A 26,241-nucleotide genomic window follows, 5' to 3' on the forward strand; every position below is an offset into this window, starting at 1 on the left:
ACCACCCGGAGGTGCTAAAGTCCTCATTGTCTCTGGACGGATTAACACCATTCAGCTTTAACATTCCAGCGTCTGTCTGTCTGCAGCAGGTTTGAGGGAGGTCAGAGTGTGTGTGTGTGTGTGTGAGCCTGGAGAGGGTGTGGGAGGACACAATTCAGGTCACCCGAGTGCCATGTGTGGATACTCCGGGAGACATGCTAAATGGCTGATAGTAGCAGAGCAGGGTAACTAACCAGGGTAAGTTTTGTAAGAAAAACAAAGTACTTCAGTAAAGTATGTAGCTAGAAGCTTACTTGTAAAAGGACAACTGTACGTAGCATGTTATGTGTCAGGGCAAGTGATGTTACTGCACAGTCACTAGACTGTAGTGCACACACTCACCATGTGAGCAGGGGAGGGAGAGCGAGGGTCTTTTAAAGCAGAGGTTCCAGGAACATCCAGAATGGGCCACTTCATCTGCAGATACTAGAGAGAGCGAGCGAGAGTGATTTAAAACATACGACTTTGATTAATTGTTTGCATGCACTACATATTAAAAAAGATTTCATGGACAAATATGACATTTCGTGAAACGGGTATGAAGAGGGGTGTCTGTGGAGGGACGTACGAGGGAGGATGTGTGTGCAATAGGTGTGTGTGTGTTACAGTGTGAGAGGTTGAGAGAGTGAATTCCGATGACTCTCCACATGGGTCTGGGTCAGATTAATGTATGCAGACAGACACACACACCCCCTCTATCTGGTGAGTGCATCAGTCAGGCCCCAGCTGCACGTCTCTCTACATTAGGGTTTATGTGTGGGAACGCTTGCTTTTAGAAAAGCAGTGGACACAACCAGCGCTTAAACATAGTGTTTCCCTTAGGATTTCTTTCTGCAGCCGTGGCAAAGTTAGCGGGGTGGAAGGGGGGGACGTGGTAGTGGGCATGGGCAATGCTGCAGTTTTAAAGGCCCTCTTGGCCATGGACTAAAATACAATGTTTTTTTTTTAAATTTCACCTTTATTTTAAAGCCAATTTCCTGCAATTATACACATTTTGCCATGAGGAAGATAGAATATTTTATACTTTTGAAGCTTGTTTCCTGCAATTTTATACATTTGTCATGGGGGCTAAGAGACAAATTGCAGTTTCAAAGCTAATCTCCTGCAATGGTCATGGCTTATGCCTTGCTCTTATGCTATCGGAGTTACTGAAACAAATCAATGTGGGGCCCATGCTGTGACATTTTGGGAATTTCAGATTCTCCCAGACTGAAGTTTTTATTTTGGTGATAGTTAGTTCTGAAATATGATCGATTTAAAAAAAAAAAAAAATTATGTATTGCTCTCAATCTTTTCTACATACTTTATATCTGGTTTTGGACGTTTAAGCTTACACTGAAAATGTTTTACCTTCCCGAAAACCCGGCCACGATTTAGCAGCGGCAGTGCACCACTGCTAAATGCATATAAGGGAAACACTGACGTAAACCACAACAGCTCAGGGGTCAGTCTCCACTCAAAGGAAGTGAGACAGGAAGGAAGGGATAAGAGAGGGGGCTAAAAATGGACATGGCAATATGCAGGAGTAGAGAGGTCTAGTATCTGTGTAGGGACAAGAATCTTGAGGTGGAAAGTGACCTAGAGGTTGAGAGAGGAGTAGTAAGATGTGCCATAGAGGGGGAGAGAGAATGTGTGTGACGGGTATAATGCAGGGGTTCTCAAAGTGGACAGGGGTCTGCGGAGGTACTGCAGGGAGTAGATTATTTTTTAAGTTAATATTACTAACAGATCAAACTAATTTTGGCCAAGGGCTCCGTGGAATAAGTTGAGAGTGTAATACAATATTATTAATCTACAGTTTGTGTAACCCTTGGCCACCTGGGCCTGGGATGCTCACTAGTATATTGGTATCCAAAAGTTACAGGCATAAATGTACTGTAATTTAAAGTTCTCTCTCTGCCCCATGATAAAATGTGTAGAATTGCAGAACATTTGCTTCACGTTCTCTCCATTTCCAAGAGATGGGCCTTTAAATTGTTCCTTCCCAGGGCCCGAAACTTGGTTTGTCCAGCCATGCACTTCCAAAGTCATAGTAGAACTCCTTGTGTTGTATTTATGAGGGGTCACTGATGAATTCGCCATCACAAAATGGGTCCCAGTTTTGTTCACAGCAGACCAACATGCTACATTGAGTCGCTGACTACAGCTGAGGAAAAAACTAATGTAGCACACAGATCATGAATAAGGGTCCCATTGTGTAGCAGATCAAATAAAACTAAAATAATGAGGACCACAAGAACATAGGTGTTTGCCTGTGCAGGGAGTGTGTGTTCACTGCACAAGGAGAGAAAGTGTGTGAGAGAGGCTGAGCAGCTCTTCCTCCATACTCTCGATTGTTACCTCTCTCTCTCACCCACACACAAACACATCCCAAGGCCCCAGGAAGTTCTGGCTGTGAGCTCTAACTGAAACCAGCTGTTAGAAATACCATACTGATGAAGCCTACACACACACACTCTCCCTTTCTCTCATTCTTTATCCCTGAACAATAAGGAGTTAGCTGCTCTATCATGAAGTCACTGCACGGCTGGAGGCTAAACATACAGCTTCTTATAAAACACCAAGACACAAACCACACACACCAACACCCCCCAACCCTCCTTAATTTAGCATAATAGGTTTCATAAGCAGTTTTGTAAACACTATTCACCATAAATAAAAAGCTGTAAACAGCAGTAGGTAGCATCATTTAGCTTTCTTTGTATGTTTCAAAAACATTTGATTGCAGAATACAACAGAATAATTTTTGTAGTTCGGTGAGAGAAACAAAGGAATTTAAGTCCACGTCAGTTTCTCTCTGCAAACTAGGTAGGTAAAAAAATATACACTACCGTTCAAAAGTTTGAGGTCACTAAGAAATGTTCTTGTTTTTGAAAGAAAAGCATATTTTTGTCCATTAAAATAACATCAAATTGATCAGAAATACAGTGTAGACATTGTTAATGTTGTAAATGACTATTGTAGCTGGAAACAGCAGAATTTTAATGGAATATCTACAGAGACCCATTATCAGCAACCATCACTTCTGTGTTCCAATGGCACGTTGTTAGCTAAACCAAGTGAATAATTTTAAACGGCTAATTGATCATTAGAAAACCTTTTTGCAATTATGTTAGCACAGCTGAAAACTGTTGTTCTGATTAAAGCAGCAATAAAACTGACCTTCTTTAGACTAGTTGAGTATCTGGAGCATCAGCATTTGTGGGTTTGATTACAGGCTCAAAATGGCCAGAAACAAAATAACTTTCTTCTGAAACTCGTCAGTCTATTCTTGTTCTGAGAAATGAAGGCTATTCCTGGCGAGAAATTGCCAAGAAACTGAAGATCTCGTACAACGCTGTGTACTACTCCCTTCACAGAACAGCGCAAACTGTCTCTAACCAGAATAGGAGGAGGAGCGGGAGACCCCGGTGCACAACTGAGCAAGAGGACAAGTACATTAGAGTGTCTAGTTTGAGAAACGGACGCCTCACAAGTCCTCAACTGGCAGCTTCATTAAATAGTACCCGCAAAACACCAGTCTCAACGTCAACAGTGAAGAGGCGACTCCGGGATGCTGGCCTTGTAGGCAGAGTTCCTCTGTCCAGTGTCTGTTCTTTTTTGCATATCTAAATATTTTATTGGCCAGTCTGAGATATGGCTTTTTCTTTGCAACTCTGCCAAGAAGGCCAGCATCCCGGAGTCACCTCTTCACGGTTGACGTTGAGACTGGTGTTTTATGGGTACTATTTAATGAACCTGGCAGTTGAGGACTTGTGAGGCGTCCGTTTCTCAAACTAGACACAAATGTACTTGTCCTGTTGCTCAGTTGTGCACCGGGGCCTCCCACTCTTTTTCTATTCTGGTTAGAGCCAGTTTGCACTGTTTTGTGAAGGGAGTAGTACGCAGCGTGGTACAAGATCTTCAGTTTCTTTGCAATTAGACCACCTTTACTCCACCAACAGAGATGCATACAAAGCTCTCCCCCGTCCTCCATTTGGCAAATCTGAGCACAATTCTATCCTCCTGATTCCTGCTTACAAGCAAAACCTAAAGCCGGAAGTACCAGTGACTCGCTCAATACGGAAGTGGTCAGATGATGTGGATGCTTCGCTACAGGACTGTTTTGCTAGCACAGACTGGAATATGTTCCCGGGATTCATCCAATGGCATTGAGGAATACACAACCTCAGTCATCGGCTTCATCAATAAGTGCATCGATGACGTTGTCCCCACAGTGACTGTACGTACATATCCCAACCAGAAGCCAAGGAATACAGGCAACATCTGCATCAAGCTAAAGGCTAGAGCTGCCGCTTTCAAGGAGCGGCAGTTTATAAGAAATACCGCTATGCCCTCAGACAAACCATCAAACAAGCAAAGCATCAATACAGGATTAAGATTGAATCCTACTACACCGGCTCTGATGCTCGTCAGATGTGGCAGGGCTTAAACTATTACTGAATTTAAAGGGAACCCCAGACGCGAGCTGCCCAGTGACGCGAGCCTACCAGACGAGCTAAATGCCTTTATGCTCGCTTCGAGGCAAGGAACACTGAAGCATGCACGAGAGCACCAGCTGTTCTGGACAACTGTGTGATAACGCTCTCGGTAGCCGATGTGAACAAACCTTTATTAAACAGGTCAACATTCACAAAGCAACTTGGCCAGACGGATTACCAGAACGTGTACTCAGAGCATGCGCGGACCAACTGTCAAGTGTCTGCACTGACATTTCCAACCTCTCCCTGACCGAGTCTGTAATACCTACATGTTTCAAGCAGACCACCATAGTCCCTGTGCCCAAGGAAGCGAAAGTAACCTGCCTTAATGATTACCGCCCTGTGGCACTCCCGTCGGTAGCCATGAAGTGCTTTAAAAGGCTGGTCATGGCTCACATCAACAGCATCCTCCCCGACACCCTAGACCAGGGGTCGGCAACCCAAAATGTTGAAAGAGCCATATTGGACCAAAAAAACTAAAAACAAATCTGTCTGGAGCCGAAAAAATTAAAAGCCTTATATAAGCCTTATAATGAAGGCAACACATGCTGTAAGTGTCTATATTAACTATATTAGCCTACTATCAAAATGATAAGTAGGCTACAAATACATAATGAGCATTCATGATTAAACCTTTATTTTACCTGCAGCGCATCCTGGAGAGAATGACGCACCACGTGACTACTCTGCTGTACGATGGTGCTTTAAGTTTAACTTCCATTATAATATTAATGTATTATGTTTTGTTGCATTGATGAAATTATAGAAATACAATACAGAAATCAGATTTTTTTATTTTAGGATTCGAAAAAACAACAAAATGTGCAACGTGCATAATAGGCCTCCTGTAATTTCAGACCTCCCCATGGAAATAAAATGCAGTCCTTTTCAATCCTCAATAATACCATACAATCCTCTTCTCTTTTTCACCTTATCTGGGCAACAGACAGAGTGTAATAAAACAGCAGCCTTTTGAAAAGGTAAAGTATATAAAATTAAAATAATACAGTTTAAGTCCAATTTCTGTGCATTATCCTATTCTCTTTAGTTTTCTGCAAATGTGCAAGGGTAAAATGCAGCAGCACCCTCTTCTCTTTTGACACACACAATACAATGCAACCATCCTCGGACCTGAGCAAAATCAGAAATCACTTCATAAAAACAGCCACTTTGTTACTAAATATGTGCCTATGACAGGATTGTGTTCTTACCCGTTTAATGTGACTTCTGTTTTCGGACATCACTGGACAGCTTCTCAACGTCGGGCATGTAAGATGTAACTTTAATCTTCACGCAGGACCGCAAGCTCTCATCTGTGAGGCGGGTGCGGTATTTGGATTTTATGTAGTTCATGTTTGAGAATATCTGCTCGCACAGGTATGTTGATCCAAAGATGGATAATACTCCAAATGCATATTTCTTCATGTTCCTATAATTGCCAGGAAGAATGGAAATGTCTTTCCACGTTACTCTTTTTGTTATTTGACAACTTCTCATTACAAAGCAAACATGCAGGCAATCCTTCCGCATTGGCAATGAAAGCAAATGATTCGGTCCAAGAACTGTGGAATCTTCTGTTCTCCTCAGCTATCTTTCTCTTTTTCCCTTTGGGATCCATGGCCCATGACACACCTGCCGGTTTGTTTGCAACAGCCACCTGTCTGGCACTACGCCGAGCTGAAAGAAACGTGTGTCGCAGGCTATGACGTAAATCTTCGTTGACAGAAATGTTGAAATTAAATATTTATTATACACATTTTTACAGCATTGGATAATAAATTATATTAAAACAAAAAATATATTCACACCATCTTTTTCCATTTTCATATTTTTGAAAAAGCTCCAGGGAGCCACTAGGGCGGCGCTAAAGAGCCGCATGCGGCTCTAGAGCCGCGGGTTGCCGACCCCCGCCCTAGACCCACTCCAATTCGCATACCGCCCCAACAGATCCATAGATGACGCAATCTCAATCGCACTACACACCGCCCTTTCTCACCTGGACAAAGGGAACACCTATGAACAGCATTCTCACATCGACTACAGCTCAGCGTTCAACACCATAGTGTCCTCAAAGCTCATCACTAAGATAAGGACCCTGGGACTAAACACCTCCCTCTGCAACTGGATCCTGGTCTTCCTGACGGGCCGCCCCCAGGTGGTAAGAGTAGGCAACACCACATCTGCCACGCTGATCCTTAACACTGTGGCTCCTCAGGGGTGTGTACTTAGTTCCCTCCTGTATTCCCTGTTCACCCACGACTGCGAGGCCAAGCACGACTCCAACACCATCATTAAGTTTGCTGACGACACAACAGTGTTAGGCCTGATCACCGACAACGATGAGAGTTCAGAGAACTGGCAGTGTGGTGCCAGGACAACAACCTCTCCCTCAATGTCAGCAAGACAGGAAAAGACGGGCCGAACAGGCCCCCATTAACATCGACGGAGCTGTAGTGGAACGGGTCGAGAGTGTCAAGTTCCTTGGTGTCCACATCACCAACGAACTATCATGGTCCAAACACTTCAAGACAGTCTTGAAGAGGGCACGACAAAACCTTCACCTCCTCAGCAGACTGAAAAGATTTGGCATGTGCCCCTTGATCCTCAAAAGGTTCTACACCTGCACCATCGAGAGCATCCTGACCGGTTGCATCACCGCCTGGTATGGCAACTGCTCGGCATCTGACCGTAAGGCCCTACAGAAGGTAGTGCGAATGGCCCAGTACATCACTGGGGCCAAGCTTCCTGCCATCCAGGACCTTTATAATAGGCGGTGTCAGAGGAAAGCCCATAAAATTGTCAAAGAATCCAGTCACCTAAGTTATAGACTGTTTTCTCTACTACCGCACGGCATGCGGTACCGGAGTGCCAAGTCTCGGACCAAAAGGCAATTCATAAGAGAGCAATTCATAAAAATCACCACTGGACAATTTACATTTACCCCCCCTCTTGTACACTGCTGCTACTCACTGTTTGTTTGTTACCTACGCGTAGTCACTTCATCCCCACCTATGTAACCAATGTGAAATGGCTAGTTAGTTAGCGGTGGTGCGCGCTAATAGTGTTTCAATTGGGTGATGTCACTCGCTCTGAGACCTGAAGTAGTTGTTCTCCTTGCTCTGCAAGGGCTGTGGCTTTTGTGGCGCGATGGGTAACGATGCTTAGTGGGTGCCAGTTGTTGATGTGTGCAGAGGGTCCCTGGTTCAAGCCCAGGTTGGGGCGAGGAGAGGGAAGGAAGCTAAACTGTTACACCTACATGTACAGATTACCTCAACTAGCCTGTACCCCTGCACACTGACTCGGTACCGGTGCCCCCTGTATATAGCCTCTATTGTTATTATTATTGTGTTACTTTTTTATTTTAGCCTACTTGGTTAATATTTTCTTCTTCTTGAACTGCACTGTTGGTTAAAGGCTTGTAAGTAAGCATTTTACGGTAAAGTCTACACTGGATGTATTCGGCGCATGTGGCAAATAAAGTTTGATTTGATATGAGTGTTGGAGATGGAGGCAGAAGTGTGGCTCAGGTTGCTCACTCAGCAATCTTTCAACACACACAAATCGGTTCTCAGTCACCCCTGGGCATTAGTGCATTTCAGAAAGGAATGGATGGAGAGATTAGTGACTGTTCTAACATACCCCTCTCCCTCTCTTGTATGTGTACAGGTTGGTGGTGATGATAGCCTTGTCTCCTGGTATTTTAAGACCAGTGAGACAATATGGAGTCAACACAGGCAATAGGGCCTCACACTTAACATAACACACACAGACTTTTTTATATTATATCAGAATCGTGCACTCACATGGGACATTGAGGTCAGTTGCTCTTAGTCTGCAGTAGGGATGTGCATGGTTATTTGAATATTGTGTATTGTGTATTCATTTTAGCAAAATAAAATAAAAGATATGCCTATTGTAACAAAGCTTTTTTTCTAAATTAAATTATCCATGTCATATTTGCATACAAGGATATACAATGACATTTCAAATGATTAATTTAAATCAAACAAACTTTAGAATTCAGTTTTTATGATGGGTGCCCCATAAAAAGACCGATGGCGTGTTTCATGTTGCCTTGTTTATGTTGGCCAATCAAAGCGACAGGCTTAATGTGTAGGAAGTGGAGTGGGAGTTGACTAATGCAATTCAAGATGGAATAAAATTACGGAATTTAAAGTTAACAAAATGAGAAGGAGTAGGCTACAACGAGCAACCAAAAAGCAGGCTGCTGTTTTATCTGAATGGGGTTGGGGAGAAAGCGCAGCCTCAAAGCCTAGCTAGCTATAACTGGCTAGCTTAGCTAATTAGTGAGCTAGCAAGCTTCTTACAGTCAAGACAGGCACTGTTATATGGGATGATAAATAACATTGTGGCTGCTACAAGTTAGGTCGTTTTGGCTGTAGCCGAGTTGTTTCGCTCTCCCTCCGTCTGCTTGCTCCCATCTGAACTCACAGATGGAAGCTGCAGCAATAGAGTATCAGCCTCTCCTTCTCGCAGCACTGCTCAGGTTAAATACGTGTTTAAAAAGCCACATCGAATATCCGGATATCCAACAACAAAAAACATGTTATTTGAATAGTGATGTACACTGAAAAAAATATAAAACGCAACATGTAAAGTGCTGATCCCATGTTTCAGGAGCTGAAATAAAAGATCCCTAGAATGTTCCAACGGTACATCGTATTTCTCTCAAATTTAGTGCACAAATTTGTTTACGTCCTTGTTATAATAATCCATCCACCTGGCATATCAAGAAGCTGATTAAATAGCATGAACATTATTACACAGGTGCACCTTGTGCTTGGGACAAAAGGCCACAGTAAAATGTGTCGTTTTGTCACACAACGCCACAGATGTCTCATGTTTTGAGGGAGCGTGCAATTGACATGAAGGCAGGAATGTCCACCTGTGCTGTTGCCAGAGAATGTAATGTTCATTTCTCTACCATAAGTCGCCTCAATGTAATTTTAGAGATTTTGGCAGTACATCTAACCGGCCTCACGTGTATGGCATCGTGTGGGCGAGCGGTTTGCTGATTCCAACGTTGTGAACAGAGTTCCCCATGGTGGTGGTGGGGTAATGGTATGGGCAGGCATAACCTACGGACAACGAATACAATTGTATTTTATCAATAGCAATTTCAATGCGCAGATATACTGTGAGTTCCATATTTTTTAAACGGTACCTGTGATCAACGGATGCATATCTGTATTCCCAGTCGTGTTAAATCCATAGATTAAGGCCTAATGGACTGTAAAAAAAATTACATTTACATTACATTTACATTTAAGTCATTTAGCAGACGCTCTTATCCAGAGCGACTTACAAAATGGTGCATTCACCTTATGATATCCAGTGGAACAACCACTTTACAATAGTGCATCTAAATCTTTTAAGGGGGGGGGTAGAAGGATTACTTTATCCTATCCTAGGTATTCCTTAAAGAGGTGGGGTTTCAGGTGTCTCCGGAAGGTGGTGATTGACTCCGCTGTCCTGGCGTCGTGAGGGAGCTTGTTCCACCATTGGGGTGCCAGAGCAGCGAACAGTTTTGACTGGGATTATTACAATTACATTGTTGAATGTTTATTTTTGTTCAGCATATATATATATATATATATATATATATATATATATATATATATATATATATATATATATATATATATATATATATATATATATATATATATATATATATATATACACACACACACACACACACACATACATACATACACACACACACACATATATATATATACACACACTACCGTTCAAAAGTTTGGGGTCACTTAGAAATGTCCTTGTTTAGCTGTAGCCTTTAGCTCGATGCGGATGGTGCCTGTATTCCTTGGCTTCTGGTTGGGATATGTACGTACAGTCACTGTGGGGACGACGTCATCGATGCACTTATTGATGAAGTCGATGACTGAGGTTGTGTATTCCTCAATGCCATTGGATGAATCCCGGGAGCATATTCCAGTCTGTGCTAGCAAAACAGTCCTGTAGCGAAGCATCCACATCATCTGACCACTTCCGTATTGAGCGAGTCACTGGTACTTCCGGCTTTAGGTTTTGCTTGTAAGCAGGAATTAGGAGGATAGAATTGTGCTCAGATTTGCCAAATGGAGGACGGGGGAGAGCTTTGTATGCATCTGTTGGTGGAGTAAAGGTGGTCTAGGATTTTTTCTTCATGTTTGCACGTGACATGCTGGTAAACATTTGGTAAAACGGATTTAAAGTTTGCCTGCATTCAAGTCGCTTTGTGGTGGTAAATAGACGGCTACGAAAAATACAGACGAGAACTCTCTTGGTAGATAGAGTACCTTATGATAAGCTGTCAACCACACTATCTCAGGCGAGCAATACCTCGAGACTTCTTTAATAATATTACACATTGCGCACCAGCTGTTATTGACGAAAAGGACACACACACACACCCCCACCCCTTGTCTTACCAGAGGTAGGGTCTCTGTTCTGCCGGTGCATGAAAATCCGGCCAGCTCTATATTGTCCATTTCTTCGTTCAGCCACGTCTCGGTGAAACATAAGATGTTACAATTTTTTATGTCCCGTTGGTAGGATAATCTTAAATCGTAGGTCATCAATTTTATTTTCCAATGATTGTACGTTAGCAAGAAGAATGGATGGCAGTGGGAGTTTACTCGCTCGCCTCCGGATTCTCAGAAGGATCCCCGATCTGCATTTTTCCGGCATCTTTTCTTCACGCAGAAGGCGTGGATCTGGGCCTGTTCCAGTGAAAGCAGGATATACTTCTCGTCGGACTCGTTAAAGGAAAACGTTTCTTCCAGTCCGCGGTGAGTAATCACTTTTCTGATGTCCAGAAGTTATCTTCGTTCATAAGAGACGGCAGCAGCAAAATTATCTACACAATAAGTAAAAAAATAAGTTACACAAACCGCAAAAAAAAATAACCAAATTGCACAATTGGTTGAGAGAATGTAAAACGTCAGCCATGTTCTTCGGCGCATTCTTCATATCTCCTATCTAACGCTAAAGGCTTCTGCAAGTTTCCCATTCGAAACAGTTTATGCATATATTATGACGACATTTTGTGATGTTTTGGCCTCCGGCAATAATTTTTCCCTCGAGGCAAGCCAAAGTCTACGCCCCTTCGTTGGTGATTGGTCAACAGTAGGGACTCCTCAATTAAGTGTTTGTCATCATTCAACAAGACATGACTAGTTTTCATGCACATTTCTTCACTTCACAACACCAAACACCCAAGTTAAATCTAACATTGAGTGACTAAGATCTCCTCAGCAAGAACATCACAATTAATGACAGATTCCGAGTTCGTCGTTTAAGTAACTATTTTGAGGAAGTGTATACTGGCCACGGTGTCTCAAGACGGACAAACAGTACTACTGCCGCTTTTTTTATTCCAAATGTCTGCCCTGCTAGAGCTGCCCCGGTCAACTGTAAGTGCTGTTATTGTGAAGTGGAAACGTCTAAGAGCAATAACGGCTGAGTGGTAGACCACACAAGCTCATAGGAAGGGACAACCGAGTGACAAAGCGCGTAAAAATCGTCTGTCGCCTCCCGGGTGGCGCAGTGGTCTAAGGCACTGCATCGCAGTGCTAGCTGTGCCACCAGAGATTCTGGGTTCGAGCCCAAGCTCTGTCGCAGCCGGACGCGACCGGGATGTCCATGGGGCGACGCACAATTGGCCCTGCGTCGTCTGGGTTAGGGAGGATTTGGCCGGCAGGGATATCCTTGTCTCATCGCGCACTAGCGACTCCTGTGGCGGGCTGGGCGCAGTGCACGCTGACCAGGTCGCCAGGTGTACGGTGTTTCCTCCGACACATTGGTGCGGCTGGCTTCCGGGTTGGATGTGCATTGTGTCAAGAAGCAGTGCGGCTAAGTTGGGTTGTGTTTCGGAGGACGCATGGCTCTCGACCTTCGCCTCTCCCGAGTCCGTACTGGAGTTGCAGCAATGAGACAAGACTAACTACTACCAATTGGATACCACGAAATTGGGGAGAAAAAAGGGTTTAAAAAAATAATAATCATCTGTCCTTGGTTGCAGCACTGACTGCCAAGTTTCAAACTGCCTCTGGAAGCAACATCAGCACAATAACTGTTTGTAAGGAGCTTCATGAAATGTGTTTCCGTGGCCGAGCAGCCGCACACAAGTCTAATAAGACCATGCTCAGTGCCAAGCGTCAGCTGGAGTGGTGTAAAGCACACCGCCATTGGACTCTGGAGCAGTGGAAACACATTCACTGGAGTGATGAATCACTAATGCTCTCGTGGCTGAATGGAAGCAAGTCCCCGCAGCAATGTTCCAACATCTAGTGGGAACCCTTCCCAGAAGAGTGGACACTGTTATAGCAGCAAAGGGGGACCAACTGCATATTAATGCCCATTATTTTGGAATGAGATGTTCGACGAGCAGGTGTCCACATACTTGTTCGGTGCCTGCCGAACCAAAGCACGTGGAAGCCTTAAACTCAAAAGTGTGTGTGTGTGCCTCCCGAGTGGCGCAGTGGTCTAAGGTACTGCACCGCAGTGCTAGCTGTGCCACTAGAGATCCTGGTTCGAGTCCAGGCTCTGTCGCAGCTGGCCGCACCCGGAAGGCCCATAGGGCGTCTTACACCCATTGGCCCAGCGTCGTCCAGGTTAGGGGAGGGTTTGGCCAGCAGGGATGTTCTTGTCCCATCGCGCTCTAGCGACTCCTGTGGCGGGCCGGGCACAATGCATGCCGACACATTGGTGCAGCTGGCTTCCGGGTTAAGTGGGCATTGTGTCAAGAAGCAGTGTGGCATGGCGGGGTTGTGTTTAGGAGGACGCACGGCTCTCGACCTTCGCCTCTCCCGAGTCCGTACGGGAGTTGCAGCGATGGGACAAGACTAACTACCAATTGGATACCACAAAATTGGGGAGAAAAAGGGGAAGAAAAAATAAGGGAAAAAGGGTGCGTGTTAAAACGGGAAAGGGTTCCTGAACAACTCTCCCTGGGGTTACAGTATCCGTGGGAAACAGCTTTTCGGGGTTTCCCTGGTCCTGGAGAGCTAGACAAAGATGCAGCCCGGGATCTTAAGCAAAACAAATTTGCAACATTTTGTACACTATAAAAAAAAATTGTCAGTATGATATGTTATTATAAATAATAATCATTGCAGGACTAACATCATAGGAAACAGATGTAGTACTTAAAAATTAAATGGAACCCATTTTGGCTCATGTGCATCATTTTCAAAATTACTGGCTGAAATCATATAAAAGTTTGAGTGCGCATCTTTAACTTCCAGTCCTGGAGAGGAGATATCTCCTTTTGTGACTGAATCTGATTTCAGCCCTAGAGTTTTTGGTCCATATTTCGGTGAGGATAGATGGTGTGCTATGGTTCAGCTCAATCAAATAAAATGTTATTGGTCACACACGTGTTTAGCCGATGTTATTGCGGGTGTAGCGAAATGCTTGCGTTTCTTGCTCCAACAGTACAGTAATATACAACAAGTAATATCTAACAACTTCACAACAATACACTCAAACCCAAAGTAATTAAGAATAAATAAATATTTGGACGAGTAATGTCGGAGCGGCATAGACTAAGATACATTAGAATAGAATACAGTATACACAGTTGAAGTCGGAAGTTTACATACACTTAGGTTGGAGTCAAAGACTTGTTTTTCAACCACTCCACAAATTTCTTGCAAACAAACTATACTTTGTGCACAACACAAGTCATTTTTCCAACAATTGTTTACAGACAGATTATTTCACTTGTAATATATTCACTGTATCACAATTCCAGTGGGTCAGAAGTTTACATGCACAGTCGACTTAAGTGTCTTTAAACAGCTTGGAAAATTCCAGAAAATTGTGTCACGGCTTTAGAGGCTTCTGATAAATGATGTAAATTAGCCTGAGTCAATTGGAGGCGTACCTGTGGATGTACTTCCAGGCCTACCTTCAAACTCAGTGCCTCTTTGCTTGACATCATGGGAAAATCAAAAGAAATCAGCCAAGATCTCCCCCCCAAAAAAATGTAGACCACAAGTCTGGTTCATCCTTGGGAGCAATTTCCAAACGCCTGAAGGTACCACGTTCATCTGTACAAACAATAGTACGCAAGTATAAATACCATGGGACCACAGAGCCGGCATACCGATCAGGAAGGAGACGTGTTCTGTCTCCTAGAGATGAACGTATTTTGGTGAGAAAAGTGCAAATCAATCCCAGAACAACAGCAAAGGACATTGTGAACATGCTGGAGGAAACAGGTACAAAAGTATCTATATCCACAGTAAAACGAGTCATATATCGACATAACCTGAAAGGTCGCTCAGCAAGGAAGAAGCCACTGCACCAAAACCGCCATAAAAAAGCCAGACCACGGTTTGCAACTGCACATGTGGACAAAGATTGTACTTTTTGGAGAAATGTCCTCTGGTCTGATGAAACAAAAATAGAACTGTTTGGCCATAATGACCATCGTTATATTTGGAGGAAAAAGGGGGATGCTTGCAAGCCGAAGAACACCATCCCAACCGTGAAGCACGGGGGTGGCAGCATCATGTTGTGGGGGTGCTTTGCTGCAGGAGGGACTGGTGCACTTCACAAAATAGATGGCCACATGAGGGAGGAAAATTATGTGGATATACTGAAGCAACATCTCAAGACATCAGTCAGGAAGTTAACCTCTCTAGGGTAGGGGGTAGTATTTTCACGGATTAAAAACTTACCCAAATTAAACGGCCTACAACTTCGGGCCCAGGAACTAGAATATGCATATTATTAGTAGATTTGGATAGAAAACACTCTGACGTTTCTAAAACTGTTTGAATGATGTCTGTGAGTATAACAGAACTCATATGGCAGGCAAAAACCTGAGAAACATCTCACCAGGAAGTGGGAAATCTGGTGCTTGTAGTCTTTTCAAGTCATTGCCTATCCAACACACAGTGACTTAGGGTTCATTTTGTACTTCCTAAGGCTTCCACTAGATGTCAACAGTCTTTAGAACCTAGTTTCAGGCTTTTGCAGTGAACAGAGAGCGAAGAAGAAGGCCGGGAAGTTGGTGACTCAGGAAAGGACATGAGTTCATTGGCGCGCTTCACGTGAGAGGTAGCTGTGTTCCAAATCTTTTTTCAGGACATTGGAATCATCCGTCTGGAATATTATTGAAGTTTTATGTTAACCTGTTATGGCTAGGGGGCAGTATTGACACAGCCGGATAAAAAACGTACCCGATTTAATCTGATTATTACTCCTGCCCAGAAACTAGAATATGCATATAATTATTAGCTTTGGATAGAAAACACTCCAACGTTTCTAAAACTGTTTGAATGGTGTCTGTGAGTATAACAGAACTCATTTGGCAGGCCAAAACCTGAGAAGACTCCATGCAGGAAGTGCCCTGTCTGACAATTTCTTGCCCTTCTTGATTATCTCTATCCATTACAGGGGATCTCTGCTGTTACGTGACACTTCCTACGGCTCCCATGGGCTCTCAGAAGGTGGCAAAAAGCTGAATCGTGGCTTTGCAGGCTCTGGCTGAAAAAAAGTAGCGCGTTTGGGTAGTGGCTGGTCACAGTACTGTCAGACTCAGGCTCGTGCCCGAGTCGACCCCATGCTTTATTTTCTTTCGTCTGTTTACCTAAACGCAGATTCCCGGTCGGAACATTATCGCTTTTTTACGAGAAAAATGGCATAAAAATTTATTTTAAACAGCGGTTGACATGCTTCGAAGTACGGTAATGGAATATTTAGAAATCTTTTGTCACGAAATGCGCCATGCTCGTGACCCTTATTTACACTTCGGATAGTGTCTTGAACGCACGAACAAAACACCGCTATTTGGATATAACAATGGATTATTTTGAACCAAACCAACATTTGTTATTGAAGTAGCAGTCCTGGGAGTGCATTCTGACGAAGAACACCAAAGGTAATCAAACTTTTGTAATAGTAAATCGGAGTTTGGTCAGGGCTAAACTTGGTGGGTGTCTAAATAGCTAGCCGTGATGGCTGGGCTATCTACTCAGAATATTGCAAAATGTGCTTTCACCGAAAAGCGATTTTAAAATCGGACACCTCGATTGCACAAAGGAGTTCTGTATCTATAATTCTTAAAATAATTGTTATGCTTTTTGTGAACGTTTATCGTGAGTAATTTAGTAAATTCACCGGAGGTTTGCGGGGGTTATGCTAGTTCTGAACGTCACATGCTAATGTAAAAAGCTGTTTTTTGATATAAATATTAACTTGATTGAACAAAACATGCATGTATTGTATAACAATGTCCTAGGTGTGTCATCTGATGAAGATCATCAAAGGTTAGTGCTGCATTTAGCTGTGTTTTTTTTTTTGTGACATTATATGCTAGCTTGAAAAATGGGTGTCTGATTATTTCTAGCTGGGTACTTTGCTGACATAATCTAATGTTTTGCTTTCGCTGTAAAGCCTTTTTATAAATCGGACAGTGTGGTTAGATAAAGGAGAGTCTTGTCTTTAAAATGCTGTGAAATAGTCATATGTTTGAAAAATTTAAGTTTTTGTATTTTTGAGGAATTTGTAATTCGCCGCCACGCCTATCATTGGATATTGGAGCAGGTGTTCCGCTAGCGGAACGTCTAGATGTAAGAGGTTAAAAAGGCCCTAAAGATTGATGCTATACAACGTTTGACATGTTTCAACGAACGTAAATATATATTGTTTTGACTGTTCGTCATGAGATTTTGGGCGCGCTTCCTACATTTGGAGTAGCTTACTGAACGCGCAAACAACAAGGATGTATTTGGACATACATTATGGACTTTATCGAACAAAACAACATTTATTGTGGACCTGGGATTCCTGGAAGTGCCTTCTGATGAAGGCAAGTGAATATTTAATGATTTTAGATGACTCCAAAATGGCGGGTATCTGTATTGCCTAGTGTATGTTTCTGTGCGCCGTACTCAGATTATTGCAAAATGTGCTTTCCCCGTGAAGATTTTTATTTTTATTTTTAAATCTGTCACAGCGGTTGCATAAAGGAGATGGTTATCTATAATTCTTTGAATAACAGTTTAATATTTTATCAATGTTTATGATGAGTATTTTTGTAAATTGTTGTGCTGATTCACCAGAATTATTGGAGGCAAAATATTTTCTGAACATAACGCGCCAATGTAAATTGCTGTTTTTGGATATAAATATGAACTTTATCGAACAAAACATACATGTATTGTCTAACATTGAGTCCTAGGAGTGTCATCTGATGAAGATCGTCAAAGGTTAGTGCTGAATTTTAGCTGAATTTCTGGTATTTGTGACCCCTCTCCTGCCTGGAAAATGGCTGTGTGGTTTTTCTTGTGTTGTACCTGTCCTAACATAATCTAACTTTATGCTTTCGCCGTAAAGCCTTTTTGAAATCGGACAATGTGGTTACATTAAGGAGAAGTCTACCTTTAAAATGGTGTAAAATAGTCGTATGTTTGAGAACTTTGAATTATGACATTTTGAATTTGGCGCTCTGATTTTTCACTGGCTGTTGAATAGTGTGTCCCGTGGGTGGGACCTGCCCAAGAGAGGTTAAAGCTTGGTCGCAAATGGGTCTTCCAAATGGACAATGACCCCAAGCATACTTCCAAAGTTGTGGCGAAATGGCTTAAGGTATTGGAGTGGCCATCACAAAGCCCTGACCATAATCCTATAGAACATTTGTGGGCAGAACTGAAAAAGCGTGTGCGAGCAAGGAGGCCTACAAACCTGACTCAGTTATACCAGCTAGATCCAGTTTGCATAAAGAGCAGTGAAGGTCTTTGAGGGCCGTCGTGGTATCGGCTTGAGGGGGAATATACACGGCTGTGACTATAACCAAAGATAATTATCTTCGGAGGTAACACGGTCAGTATTTGATTGTGAGATATTGTAGGTCGGGTGAACAAAAGGTCTTGAGTTCCTGTATGTGATCACAATCACACCATGAGTAGTTCATCATGAAACATACACCCCCGCCCTCCTCCTTCCCAGAGAGATATTTATTCCTGTCTGCACGATGAACTGAGAACCCAAATGGCTCTACGGACTCAGAGAGTACATCCCGAGAGAGCAATGTTTCCTTGAAACAGAGTTAGTTACAATTCCTGATGTCTCATTGGAAGGAAATCCTTCCAGAGAAGTCCACTCCGAATACCTCTTCTCCTCTGGCGATGTTTTGGATCAGCCTCTGGAATCAGTGAGGCGAAGACTTTTGGAGGATGGTCTGGTGTCAAGAAGGGCAGCAAAGAAGCCACTTCTCTCCAGGAAAAACATCAGGGACACTGATATTCTGCAAAATCTGCAAAAGGTACAGGGATTGGACTGCTGAGGACAGGGGTAGTCATTTTCTCTGATAAATCCCCTTTCAGATTGTTTTGGGCATCTGGAAAAAAGCTTGTCCGGAGAAGACAAGGTGAGCGCTACCATCAGTCCTGTGTCATTCCAACAGTAAAGCATCCTGAGACCATTCATGTGTGGGGTTGCTTATCAGCCAAGGGAGTGGGCTCACTCACAACTTTGCCTAAGAACACAGCCATGAATAAAGAATGGTACCAATGCATCCTCCGAGAGCAACTTCTCCCAACCATCCAGGAACAGTTTGGTGACGAACAATGCCTTTTCCAGCATGATGGCACACCTTGCCATAAGGCAAAATGTTTTGCCTCCAAAACTCCGGCGAATTTGCAGAGTCACATCAATTTACAGAAATACTTATCATAAACTTTGATAAAATATACAAGTGTTATGCACAAAATTAAAGATAAACTTCTCCTTAATGCAACCGCTGTGTCAGATTTCAAAAAAGCTTCACGGCAAAAGCACACCATGCAATAATCTGAGTACAGCGCTCAGACACCAAAACAAGCCATACCGATACCAGCCATGTTGTGGAGTCAACAAAAGTCAGAAATAGCATTATAAATATTCACTTACCATTGATGATCTTCATCGGAATGCACTCCCAGGAATCCCAGTTCCACAATAAATGTTAGTTTTGTTTCGATAAAGTCCATATTTAAGTCCAAATACCTCAATTTTGTTTTGTTCACGACGAAAAGTCAAAAAAGTTAAATTACAGTTTGTAGAAACATGTCAAACGATATAGAATCAATATTTAGGATGTTTTTATCATAAATCTTCAATAATATTCCAACCGGATAATTCCTGTCTTCAGAAAGGAAAGACAACAGAGCTCGTGCTCACTGCTGCGCGCGACTGAGCTCATGGCCTACTGCCAGACACCTGATACAAACAACTGTTATTCTCTCCCCATTCACAGTAGAAGCCTGAAACAACGTCCTAAAGACTGTTGACATCTAGTGGAAGCCTTAGGAAGTGCAATATGACCCCATATACACTGTATATTGGATAGGCAATCACTTGAAAAACTACAAACCTCAGATTTCCCACTTCCTGGTTGGATTTTTCTCAGGTTTTCGCCTGCTAATGAGTTCCGTTATACTCACAGACATCATTCAAACAGTTTTAGAAACTTCAGAGCGCACCCGCCCGCCCGCCTAGCATCACTACTCTGGACGGTTCTGACCTAGAATACGTGGACAACTACAAATACCTAGGTGTCTGGCTAGACTGTAAACTCATATCAAACATCTCCAATCCAAAATCAAATCTAGAATCGGCTTTCTATTTCGCAACAAAGCCTCCTTCACTCACGCCGCCAAACTTACCCTAGTAAAACTGACTATCCTACCGATCCTCGACTTCGGTGATGTCATCTACAAAACAGCTTCCAATACCCTGCTCAGCAAATTGGATGCAGTCTATCACAGTGCCATCCGTTTTGTTACCAAAGCGCATTATACCACCCACCACTGCGACCTGTATGCTCTAGTCGGCTGGCCCTCGCTACATATTCGTCGCCAGACCCACTGGCTCCAGGTTATCTACAAGTCTATGCTAGGTATAGCTCCGCCTTATCTCAGTTCACTGGTCACGATAACAACACCCATGCGTAGCACGTGCTCCAGCAGGTATATCTCACTGGTCACCCCCAAAGCCAACACCTACTTTGGCCACCTTTCCTTCCGGTTCTCTGCTGCCAGTGACTGGAACGAATTGCAAAAATCCCTGAAGCTGGAGACTTACATTTCCCCTCACTAACTTTAAACATCAGCTATCTGAGCAGCTGTACATAGTCCATCTGTAAATAGCCCACACAATCTACCTACCTCATCCCCATATTGTTTTTAATTTACTTTGCTGCTCTTTTGCACACCAGTACCACTACTTACACACCAACAGCTCATCCATCACTCCAGTGTTAATCTGCTAAATTGTAATTACTTTGCTACTATGGCCTATTTATTGCCATACCTCCTCATGTCATTTGCACACACTGTATAGACGTTCTTTTTTTCTATTGTGTTGATTGTACGCTTGTTTACTCCATGTAACTCTGTGTTGTTGTTTCTGTCATACTGCTTTGCTTTATCTTGGCCAGGTCGCAGTTGTAAATGAGAACTTGCTCTCAACTAGCTTACCTGGTTAATTAAAGGTGAAATAAAAAAATTATTCTACCGCTTCCTGGTCTTGTGGAGGACCTGGTAGTAGCCTATCAGAGCATCAGATAGGTCGACACCCCCCATGACAGCATTGTAGTCCTTCATAGAAACAGTAATTTTTTCACCCTCCTTGAGACATGGTTGTATTGAATGCCTTATGCTGTGTGGTGAGTATGGTTACTTCCCTAGTGATCTTCCATTTCACAAAAAGCAGCTTGTTAGTCCTGATCGACCGTATGGTCCTCCTCTCTGCTTTCTTTGTCATGTCGTTTACCTAGGTCTTGGGGAAACCGATTCTGTTAGGATGAATGGTGCCACAAGACCCCGTTTTCTTTTTCAAGGGGTCTATTAAAAGTGGATGTGGAACCATCAGATGGGGTGATTGACATAGCAGTGTGGGTGAAGAAGTTGACCAGCGGGGGCGCTTGCTGGGGAGGGATGGCTCCCAAATGTCATTATCCAAATCCAGATTCCTCCACTCTGTTGTGAATTAAATAAAGGGATATTGTTGAAGACACAGAATTACAGGTCACTAAATTTACAACATTTTACTGTAAACACACCAAGCCTAAATTGTATCTATACAGTGACTCATAGGTGTTAAGGACACAATGCAAACAGTGAGAACCACAAATAAACAATGGCTAGGAGAGTTTAGTGGCCTCTCCAAAGTTACAAGGATGAAACTTCGAACAGTGAACTAATATGAAACATAGACAATAACTACTTTGGAAATATATAACATTTAAATTACTTGTTACATAGGCCTATGTAAACTAAATCCAAAGCACAAATAACAGACAACTTATAAAAAATGAAATGCATTTAGAAAATTAATGATATAAAGTCATGAAAATAATTTACTTACAGAGCTAAAAGTGGATCCAATCCTTCTAGAAAGCAATCTTCCTCGGCTGAGTCAAAATAATAATTTATTGCCCAAATCGCTCCCCTGTTCCGAGATCGGTATACATAGCTGCCTTTTTTCTAGCTTCCTGTTCGATATTCTTAGCCCCCCCCCTTTGTTTTCTTCCTTGAGAAGTGATATTTTATGCTAAAGCGATGAAATTATAGAGGAAATCTGTTTACAATGTAATGTAGCGTGCTCGGTGCGTCTCGTCTCTGAGCCAGGTAGCAATAGTTCGCATTACGCATAAAAGGTTCTAGGCCTTGCTTTGTCCCACCCAGGCCAACTGCATATCCCTGAAAAGCTTATCCCATTGGCTACAAGACTGTCAAGGTGCCATAGCAGCCAATACCCTGTGTAATGGATGCCTACGGCGTGTAAGCAGGCGACGGCATATTTATGATGAGCAAAAGTCACTTGGTGGACATTCAATGTTGCCATTAAGTCATAGATCATCAGATAACATTGGCAATAGGGTAGATTTGTTCCTACCAACCTAAGGATTCATTTCATACCCCCATGTAGCTCAAACACAGACCAAATGGAAGCTTACCTTGTAAGATGTTTGCTGTTTGATAAAAACATTGTGTAAAATAAACATTTTCAATCTCAGGGCTGGTGATCAATAACAGTTGGTCACAGGCAGACAAATAAGACATCATCATGATCTGCAGAGTCCCGGCTCTCGGTGTGAATCGACGTATTCTGTGTTTATTTTGTTTACGCTCCACAGCGCTAACAGGAATGTAGGTAGCAACTATCTTGAAATGAGGTCATTGGCTTGGCCTGCCCTTATACATTTGTATGCCCATATATTGTAGTTAGTCAAATCCAAGTTTATTTGTCACGTGCGCCGAATACAACAGGTGTAGACTTTACAGTGAAATGCTTACTTACAGGCTCTAACCAATAGTGCAAAAAAGTATTAGGTGAACAATAGGTAAGTAAAGAAATAAAACAACAGCAAAAAGACAGGCTATATACAGTAGCGAGGCTATAAAAGTAGCGAGGCTACATACAGACACCGGTTAGTCAGGCTGAGGTCACACCAAAGATTTTAAGGCAGAGATCAATAATCAAGATACTCAGCTTTCTGCAGACACCCTGCTTTTGCAGCTAGGGGCTACCGTTCTCATACCAGACTGAATTTAATAAAAAAATCTAATAGGCTCCCCAAATATGGGGACTTTACATTTAAGTAGGGATGCATGATATATCGGTATGCATATCAGAATCGGACGATATCAGCCAAAAATGCCAACATCGGACCAATGTCTAGTTTAACACCGATGTCAAAGCTCACATGCATACCTATATAACGTAGGTAGATGACGTAATGACGCCACAAAAAAATACAACGCTACACGCGCAACACAGTATTCCTAACCTAGCCCACAATGTCTGCTGTGTGGATCTACTTTGAAGTTTCAAAGGAAGATATCAAAAAGGCCAAATGCAACGTTTGTGCTGCTATTATTTCCTGAGGGGAGAAAGTGAAATCTTTCAATACCACAAACCTAATTACTCATTTGAAAGTGTATCACCCCCAGACGTTCAGCGACTACGTAGAACAAAAGCAGAAAAAAAAACTAGGTGCACACTTCCAACAACTAAACAAGTTTAAGTTGAGCAGTCATTTGAAAGAGTAAGAACATTTCAGCGAGACAACTCAAAGGTAAAATCCATTAACGCCAAGATAATGGAATTCATTGCCCTTGACAATCAACCGTTGTCTGTCGTGGATGATGTTGGCTTTTGCCGACTGGTTGGGCACCTCAAGCCCCAGTACACACTACCAAGCTGGCACTATTTTTAAGATGTTGCCCTACCGGAGTTACACAGTATCGTTGAAACGCACATTCATGAGCTACTTGCTATGGGCATCACTGCTATTAGCTTCACAACTGACATTTGGACCAGCGATATCAGCCCCATGAGTATGCTGAGTCTAACAGCAGTGTGTCGACAAGGATTTCGTACTGAGGAAAGCCTTATTGCATGCTCAAGAATGTGCTGATTCTCATACCGCTGCTGCCATTTCAATGGCATTTGAGAACATGTTAGAAACATGAACACACTCCTAGCTCCATTTGAACAGACTGGAGAAATAAGCTCATCAACTGCGCCTGCAGCAGACGTGATACCCTCTGTCATGGCATTGATGCCTGCTCAACAAAACTTGCAAAAGTACTCTGCTAGAGGCTGTGAACAAGCGACTTGTGTCATTCTCTCTGAGCCTCTTTACTCTGTCGTCAGCATGCTCAATGCTAGGTACAAGGACCGCTACTTCGATGCAGACAAGAAACAGGGTTTACATGACACAGCTGGACAAGATGGAAACACAGTGACAGTGCGCGCTGAAGAGGCCCCCCGACAGAAGAGGCACGGACAGACAGAGCTGAAACTTCACTGCTTGAAATGTATGATGAAATCCTGGTTGAGAATGAAACGATTAAACAAATGAACAACGAAACAGCAAGTAAGTGAAAGAAAGAGGATTTTATTATGCTTTACTGGTAATGGGGACATGCGTAAATGGCAACAAAATAACGTTTGGTGTGTGTGTGTGTGTGTGTTTCAACTATAACTGTACTAGAATGCTAAAAAGGCCGCAAAAAAAATGTATTATCGAGTATCGGTCAAAAAATGTAATATTGGTGCATCCCTACATTTAAGAGGTTAACATTAGTATGTTTATCTTCTCTCAGACAGAGAAGTGGGCATCTCTATCACCATCTAATAGGGGAGGAAGTCTGGGGAGGAGGAAGGAGTATCAACCACTGTGTGTGGGGATGATCTCCTGTTGAGAACAGTATTAGGTCCATTCAGCTTCTCCCCCTCCTCCTAATGACAACAATATCCCATTAATACCTGGGGAGGGGAATGCAAAGGCAGGCAGACAGGGTGTGTGTGGAGTTAATGTATACGGAAAAAGAGCCACTACTACCAGTTGTGTCGAGGGGAAACATTTCCACATCAGACTTATAAAACCTTAGATCGGAATGTTAGCTTTTTGTCTCCTTTCACATACACGATTCAGAGTGAAGACACCCAAAGAGGGCATCAATTAGAGGTTGACCGATTAATCGGCATGGCTGATTAATTAGGGCCGATTTCAAGTTTAGAACAATCGGTAATCTGCCTTTTGGATGTCAATTATGGCCAATTACATTGCAATCCATGAGGAAACTGCTTGGCAGGCCGACCACCTGTTAAGCCAGTGTAGCGTCAAAATGACCTTGTGGCTGCAAAGAGCCATTATAAGTTGCTAGCTAGCATTAAACTTATCATATAAAAAAAACAATCTTCACATAATCACTAGTTAACTACACATGGTTGATGATAATACTAGGTTAACTACCTTGTCCTGTGTTGCATATAATCAATGCAGTGCCTGTTAATTTATTACATTACATTACATTTAAGTCATTTAGCAGACGCTCTTATCCAGAGCGACTTACAAAATGGTGCATTCACCTTATGATATCCAGTGGAACAACCACTTTACAATAGTGCATCTAAATCTTTTAAGGGGGGGAGGGCGTTAGAAGGATTACTTTATCCTATCCTAGGTATTCCTTAGAGGTGGGGTTTCAGGTGTCTCCGGAAGGTGGTGATTGACTCCGCTGTCCTTATTTTATTTATCATTGAATCACAGCCTACTTCAACTTCGCCAAACGGGTGCCGATTTAACAAAAGCACCTTCGCGAAAAAACAAGGGAAATTGTGTCACATCTCTTGCGTTCAGTGCACGCAGAGTCAGGGTATATGCAACTGTGTTTCTTCCTAACGAAGACCAGAATTAATTTGCCAGAATTGTTCATAATTATGACATAACATTGAAGGTTGTGCAATGTAACAGCAATATTTAGACTTGGGGTTGCCACCCATACGACAAAATACGGAATGGTTCCGTATTTCACTGAAAGAATAAACGTTTTGTTTTTGAAATGATAGTTTCCGGATTTGATATTATTTTATAATTAAGTCTATGATTTGATATTTGATAGAGCAGTCTGACTGAGCGGTGGTAGGCAGTGGCAGACTCGTAAACATTCATTCAAACAGCACTTCACTGCGTTTTTCAGCAGCTCTTAGCAATGCATGAAGCACAGTGCTCTTAATGACTTCAAGCCCATCAACTCCTGAGATTAGGCTGGCAATAGTAAAGTGCCTATAAGAACATCCAATAGTCAAAGGTGTATGAAATACAAATGGTATAGAGAGAAATAGTCGAGGCATCATAATTCCAATAATAACTACAACCTAAAACTTCTTAACTGGGAATATTGAA

At 42.6% G+C, this 26,241-nt stretch overlaps 1 protein-coding gene across 3 annotated transcripts in view; it reads right to left on the reverse strand.

Moving 5' to 3' along the window:
- The window catches only part of LOC106567996 (transcription factor 7-like 1-B), a 32,840-nt gene that overhangs the window by 3,557 nt on the left and 3,042 nt on the right, over positions 1-26,241 (reverse strand). For 2 of the 3 annotated variants that reach the window (XM_014137975.2, XM_014137966.2), the window contains exon 5: positions 382-465. The exons of the other annotated variant lie outside the window; for it this stretch is intronic. In XM_014137975.2, the coding sequence (XP_013993450.1) occupies positions 382-465 (84 nt within the window). The remainder of the gene's footprint in view (positions 1-381; positions 466-26,241) is intronic. 3 annotated transcript variants of the gene reach the window in all.

Source organism: Salmo salar, chromosome ssa01, assembly GCF_905237065.1.
Source record: "Salmo salar chromosome ssa01, Ssal_v3.1, whole genome shotgun sequence".
In the NCBI taxonomy this organism is placed as follows: domain Eukaryota; kingdom Metazoa; phylum Chordata; class Actinopteri; order Salmoniformes; family Salmonidae; genus Salmo; species Salmo salar.